Source organism: Octopus bimaculoides, chromosome 4 (assembly GCF_001194135.2).
Source record: "Octopus bimaculoides isolate UCB-OBI-ISO-001 chromosome 4, ASM119413v2, whole genome shotgun sequence".
Classification (NCBI taxonomy): domain Eukaryota; kingdom Metazoa; phylum Mollusca; class Cephalopoda; order Octopoda; family Octopodidae; genus Octopus; species Octopus bimaculoides.
Genome location: NC_068984.1, coordinates 140,969,480 through 140,977,116, shown reverse-complemented (window position 1 = coordinate 140,977,116; position 7,637 = coordinate 140,969,480). Strand labels below are relative to the sequence as shown.

The following is a 7,637-nucleotide window of genomic DNA, read 5'->3' as shown; positions in this document are numbered from 1 at the left end:
ATAAAGTGTAGTATATTGCCACTTAAGTGTGGCTGACCCCTAGGGGTGGATGTTACTGTTGCTTTTAGCCCCAGGAGGACATCTCCTCCAGCTGGCTTATCGACACACGACTGTGTCCTGTTTGCCAAGGGAGTTATCCCTCTCACCACGACCAGCAGCACGAACGTATCCGGATTTCAGGGTTATTTCCCTTCTTCGGCGTTCGACAGCTGATGAACAGGACACAGTCGTGTGTCGATAAGCCAGCTGGAGGAGATGTCCTCCTGGGGCTAAAAGCAACAGTAACATCCACCCCTAGGGGTCAGCCACACTTAAGTGGCAATATACTACACTTTATCGTGCAGTTACTGTTAATACTTCATTTAGAGAATTAACATTGCTTATATATATATAATATTAGGGATAAAAATCCGAATTTACAGGTAAAAACTCAATTTATCAAAAATTAAAATTAAATTAAGTTTCACAGTATAAAATATACAAATATATAGTTTTAGAGAAAAGAACCAAAGTTCCTGAACTCATCCATGAAAATCCAGTCACATATAGAAAAATTAATAAGTCTGAGAAGGGTAGTGGTATTGAGGGAGGTGGGTTTACGTCAGGTGATGAAAGGTTAAAGTATGATAGACCAACAGAAACAGGTGCCCTTGCTGTAGAGAAGAACAGGAGTTACCTCAGAGAGAAGAGGTAGAGGGAGAGAGAGGGGGAGGGGAGGGGGAGAGAAAGAAAGAGAGATGTTGGTGTAAATGTACCTGGGTGTAACCTCAAGGCAGAAGGAGGTGAATGTAAATGGGGTGGTACAAAGGATTGGTCAGGGTGAGTGAGCAAGGGGATCAGGAGAGTGCAAAAGGAGGGCGGGAGAGGGGGAAAGAGAAGGGGGGTGCAGTGAGCTGTGGATGTGGGTATCTAGGGGAGTAACAGGATAGCAATGATAAGGTTGGCAAGGGGAGGACAGGAGAGAGGGAGATGAGATGACAAGCAGCATTGGGCTGCAGAAGCCAGGGGCAAGAGACAAGTGTCATGCATGATGAGATGTAGTTTGGTTCATTGGAGCAGGGGTGAGGATGAATTTATGTAACATGTTGGTGGAGAACACATAATAGACAGTACTTCCAGATTTTAGTTTAGAGCCATTTACCTGATGGAATGAGAGCATTAACTGCTTTCATGCTAACTACAATTTTGGTCTTTGCTAAGTTAACTTCAAGACCTTTTAACTCCAAGTTTTCATTCCATTCAAAGAATTTCTTTTCCAATTCTCTTAAAAGAGTGAGGCCATCAGCAAATAATAGCTCCAACAGTCAGCCTGTCTTAAATTCCTCTGTTATGGCCTGGAGACTATGATGAAGAAGAGGAGACTTTGAACAGAGCTCTGATGAACTCGTATTTATGTACTAAATTCATCAGTGCTTATGGCTGACCCTCACCCTAGTGACAGAACCTAACTTCTTATATATCAAACATTGCAGGAACCTGTTGTGAGCTTTCTCCAGGCTGACAAATATCAAGTACAATGGTTTACTATTGGCCAGATACTTTCCCTGAAACTGTCTCAATAAGAAGATTGCATCTGTAGTACTTCTCCCTGGCACAAAACCTAGCTGCATCTCATCGAGTCTAACTTTGTTCTTAATGAATTAGGCTATAACTTTCTCTGTAACTTTCATGACCTAGTCAAGTAGTTTGATACCTCTGTTATTGACATCTCCTTTACCCTTGTAGCAGCTGACTATAATGCTAATTGTTGGGTATGAGCCCTTCCTGTGTCACCTGATGACTATTGGAGTGTAGTGTAGTGCACAAGACAACAGTGCAGGGTTCAATGTTACAATGCAGTACATAGAGCAGGAGATATATGGGGAAGCGTTGCCAGGAGAGATCATAAAGGATCATTGGAAGAAGTCAAACAAAATGATGAAGGTGATGACAATGGCAGCGATACATCTCATCTCAACCCAAGGGTAGCTGGTACCCCGGGCAAGTTGAACTTCAGCGTGTACAAACTGGCAGTTGTGGAAATTTCTTTGTCTGTGTCACACCCTCCTTGGTGCCCACTAACACATGGTGCCCCGGGTGACTGCTGAAGTTGCCAGTGCCTTGAGTCAGCCCTGGAAGTAGGCACGGTTGCATGGATAAAAAGCTTATTTCACAATTAAGTGGTTCCAGGTTCAATCTCTCTGCTATGGTCCCAATTGGACCAATGCCTTGTGATTGGAATTTGGTACATGAAATTTGTGTAAACCAACCAGAAAGATTGTATCTGTTCATGTGGGGTAGACATAATCCAATATTCCACCCTATTGAGGCTTCAGATGAGGTCTCTGTCTTCAAGGTAACCTAATTCATTTTCCACCCACCACAGTTTGAGAAGCTCTACAACAAATCTTGGGTACTGTAATGCCTCTAATAAGGTCATAACAAAAGAAAATCAAAGAGAGGAGAAAACCTGACATGACAGCATCTAAATAAATGAATAAATAAAATAGTTGACTGACCTAATTTGGCCCTGAATACGGCCAAGTTCACAAGCTTCCTTGGCTGCCATGGCATATCCAGTTTCAAAACTACTTTGAAGAACTTGTTCTTCACCACCATCAACACCATCTCGGAATCCTGCCTGTAAACAAATAAACAGATAAACAATCACATGATGGATATTCTGAAGAAAATAGCTGAAGGTAAACATTTAGAAAATGGTGAGTCTTATAAAGGAAAAAAAAAATTAGAAGAATCAAGAGAAGAACACATTGCTAATAAACAGTTTTGGAAACAAATAATGAGAATTACCAAGAGAATGGCTACTTTGTTAGAAATGTGGACACAGCCATTTGTGGAATCTATAAAAACAGAGGAAAACAAGTACAAATTCTGCTATAAATCAGGATCTACAATCCTTCACTTCCCTGGATTTCACTCTTTCTTCCAGCTAAGAGGTCTTTGTCTTGCAAGTAACTTGGCAACCCTGCTGGTGCTGGTGCCACGAAATACCATCCATGCCAGTGCCACATAAAAAGCACCCGTGCTGGTGCCATATAATAAAATACCCATGCTGGTGTCACATGAAAGGTACCCAGTACACTCTGTGAAGTGGTTGACATTAGAAAAGGCAGCTTCAGAGACCATGACAAAACAGACAATTGGAGCCTGGTGCTGCTTCCTTTGTCAAACGATCCAACCCATGCCAGCATGGAAAACTGATGATGACGATGGTGAATCCTTAATAATTCATTATTGGAAACCAGTGTAAATAACAAGGCGGCTAGCTGGCAGAAACGGTAGCACTCCGGGCGAAATGCTTAGCAGTATTTTGTCTGCCGCTACGTTCTGAGTTCAAATTCCGCCGAGGTCGACTTTGCCTTTCATCCTTTCGGGATCAATAAATTAAGTACCAGTTACGCACTGGAGTCAATGTAATCGATTTAATCCCTTTGTCTGTCCTTGTTTGTCCCCTCTATGTTTATCCCCTTGTGGGCAATAAAGAAATAGGAAACCATTGTAAATATTTGCATAGAGCAATGGCAGAATCCCACAAATCTGAGCAGTTCTCCATTGTGGTTCTTACCTGGCTTCAAAGAGCGATAGCAGCTGATAAAAGGCCAAGAGACTTTTCTAACTCAAAAGAAGTATCTTAGTCTGTGATGTGGCCCAGGATGTATATGTCTCAACAGCACTGTTCCAGGAGTTCAATGTGGGTCTTTATAGTTAGAAATATGGTCTCAGGTTATTACTAAAAACAATCAAATACTTTTGAGGAGATGGATACATGTCTGTCTGTTTGTCTGTCTCCTACTACAGACACTTTCATTAACAACCAAATCAATCACATCTCATCTACATCAATAGATCTTTGCTTAAACACTAACTAAATCTCATGTAACTCCACCAGCAACTCATTCCAATTGTGCTGATTCTCTCTGTTATCACCTAACATGCTAAAAATAACAGCCAAATCTCCCTCAAACTTTATCCTACACTGAACCAAAGTAGTCCCAGATATACAGGACTATGAGGCAGGATGTTCACAACTGGAATGTCTTTGACCATAGGTTTCTTCAATCAGGCCTGAACGTTGGCTAAACAATATCATTTTCACCTGGATCATCTTTTTTTTTAGAATATTCTTTATTGATTTTTTTTATAGAAATACAATTAATATTATTCAATTAAATTAGAGTGGTGGACTGGCAGAATCGTTAACACACCAGGTAAATTACTTAGCAGCATTTCATCCATCTTTATGTTTTGGGAGTCGATAAAATAGATACCAGCTGAGTACTGGGGTCAATGTAATCAACTTGCCCGCTCTACCAAAATTACTGGCCTTGTGCCAATGTCAACGTTTGAAAAAATTCAAACAAATTTTTAGAAATTATTTTCTTAAATCTAATTGTGATTGCTTTAAATACTTCTTAAATATTTTTTTATGATAATTCTATAACAAGAAATTAAATACTATTAAAACCCTAACTTTTAAAAAATGTTTTGTTTCAAAGTTTTTGGTTTGTGTTATATTTTCTTTATATTTTATTTTTTGTTTCAAGAAGACAAAAACATAATTACAATCAATAACATACATACACAAGTACATACACACACCACACACATTACATCCATATACAACACATTCCACACACACTACATGAATATATATACATACATACACATATATACATATATATATATATATACATATATATACATACATACATATACATACATATATATACATATATATACACACACACTACACACATTATAGTCTTTTTATTACAAATGTACACATCTAAACTTCTGTACATGTACACACAAGTGACACACTTCACCCATTTAACTTTCAAACACGCACACACACACAAACTACCCTTTTTATACACAAACACACACACAATTACACTATAAAGCACACACACACACACACACACACACACACACAGCCACATACACAAAACTAAACTTCTTTAAACACACACACACACACACACAGCCAATGTTACACATGCATGCACACTACACTTCCATACAAAGACAAACCCACAGACCCCAGCTTTTTCAAGTCTGTAAAAGTAATAAATGACTCACTGAGGTGGTGGTGGCGGTGGTAGGGAGGGGACACCCTGCAGGGGTGGGGCCGGTAGGGGTGGGGGAGGGAGAAGGAGGATGTGATGAGGCTTCAATGAATCACAGAAAAGACATAAAAACAAAGGGTGAAGAATGTCCCTCCACTTATTGCAACATCCATAGCAATATCATTCTTGAAAAGGAATTTCCTCTTCCTGCTCCCCACCATTCTAGACATTATCTCTACATCAACACCATTAAACACACACCCCATCACCATTTTACACTGTCCACACATGCACAAACACACACACACACACCTTTCTAACTACACCCTATTCTGTCAGCACACAATTATATGGTCCCTTGAACTGCTAGAAATAGCAGTCAAATTCGACCTCAAACCACATCTAACTACCTTATAATAAAGGACACATGATATATCTGATATAAAAAGATGGGATGGTCATGGATAGAATATATTTGATTATAAGTATAATCAGTTACAAGCTCTCCCAAGACACATTTTATCCACTATTACTTTTATTGCAAAAATTTGAAATCAGCTGCTATTATTATCATTATTATTATTATTATTGAGTGAGAGAGCAGTGCATGACATCAAAGTGACACTGGGGTAAAATATATAAAGCCCAATATACCCATCATGTCTACCCATCTGATAAGGGTACACCAGGCACATGCATCATAGCCACATGCACGCGACATGGTGATCTCATATCAAGATAAACAGCACATGACCTTGAAGGTGGAGCCCAGTAAGAATTTTCTTCAGGTCGAGTTGCCCATCCCACTCAACGGTCCCTGAATATGAGTTGTTTAAGGATGTTGAACAAAAACACCCATGTTTCCAAAGGTACTTATTCTATCAGTCTCTGTGGGGAAACTGCTAAGTTACGGGGACATTAACACACCCGAACTGGTTGTCAAGTGGTGATGGGAGAGACAATCACAGACACACACATAAGATATATACATACATATACATACGATGGGCTTCTTTCAGTTTCCGTCTACCAAATCCACTTACAAGGCTTTGTTTTGCTCTCAGGCTATAGTAGAAGACACTTGCCCAAGGTGCCATGCAGTGGGACTGAATCCAGAACCATGGGGTTAGGAAGCAAGCTTCTTACCACACAGCCACTCCTGAGCCATGTGGTTGATATTTATTTATAGACAAAGGTAGCAGGCTGGCGGCATCGTTAGCACACCTGGCAAAATGCTTCGTGGCATTTCATCAGTCTTGAATTCAAATTCTGCTGAGGTTGACTTTGCCTTTCAGAGTCAATAAAATAAATACCAGTTATTTGTTGGAGGTTAATGCAATCGACTTCCTCTGAAATAGTTGGCCTTGTGCCAAAAATGGCAACCAATGTTTATTTTTAGACCAGTGTATGCACAGTGTCAGGTAATTCAGGTGTTATGCCAGACTTTTTCCGTATACTTCCATATTTCCACAACAACCTGACCACAATGCTTTCCAATTTAAACTTATTCAGCTATGCCAGTGAGTCACGACCTATATCCTTATGTACAGCTTTCATTACCAATGTTCCCATCAGGTTGGCAAAACAACTAAATCTCCATTATACAAGATAACATCTTCAACTGTCAACTTAGTCTTCAATGATTTAAAATGGTTGTCTGACAACAGAACAATTTACTCCGGTTATAATTAAACAGTTATTAATATACCAGATAAAATCATTACCAGTCTCTGATTATATTATTTACATGTTTTATAATCTTTCTTTTCAACCAGTTTCAGCCTGTGGGCTGTGGCCATGCTGGGGCACTGCCAAACTATAACATCACTTTCTTCAAGAAAACTCTATCATCTTCATCATTATCCCATTCATCCAAACCAATATCATAAACAAATTCTTATCAGGATTAGGCACCAACGCATGGTATTTCAGATCCTTTTATACAATATCTTTCAAAACCAAATGCTATCATTTTTAAGGCCCATCTTCAGATACATGCAGATGTTACTCTTAGCAAATCACAATTTTTACTAAAAGTAAATATCGGAGGCCAATAATCTGAAGTAGATGAAAATTTTGGAACAAGCTGAAAATGCCATTCTCTTTGAATATGCCATGCAATCACAATCACTAAGGTTTCCCTTTCTATATTTGAGCCCCCCCCCCCCACACACACACACTTTTTTTTTTGCAGTTATGGTTAAAGCTCCTGACAAATATAGCAGAGGGTAGTACAGCAGTTCTCAACCAGGAATCATATAAGATTTTTGAGGGATCCACACAAGCAAAATGATAAACTCAGGATGCATTGTAGTGTTTTAAGGGTCCCTGAACAAATTTTGTTTTCAATGTATTTATTGCAAGGAACAAGTTTCTTTCTCTCATGTTTTGTATAGTTCAACCAGTTTCCAGCCATTGAAACGTGTTCTCTCAGAGAGAGAGAGAGTGTTATTACAAACTTACACAAGTGAATGTGTTAAAAACAGAATAGGAATTTTGAAAGACGTATCTATGAAACTATGTCAAATGACTATGCGGGTCCACCAGGTTAGAATAGTAATCAAGCGG

The 7,637-nt window shown here is 39.2% G+C and overlaps 1 protein-coding gene across 1 annotated transcript in view; it reads right to left on the bottom strand.

Annotated features, from left to right (window-relative positions):
• LOC106882279 (protein YAE1 homolog) overlaps positions 1–7,637 on the bottom strand; it is a 33,053-nt gene that overhangs the window by 1,592 nt on the left and 23,824 nt on the right. Inside the window, exon 2 of the mRNA XM_014932897.2 lies at positions 2,499–2,620. Within this exon, the coding sequence (XP_014788383.1) occupies positions 2,499–2,620 (122 nt within the window). The remainder of the gene's footprint in view (positions 1–2,498; positions 2,621–7,637) is intronic.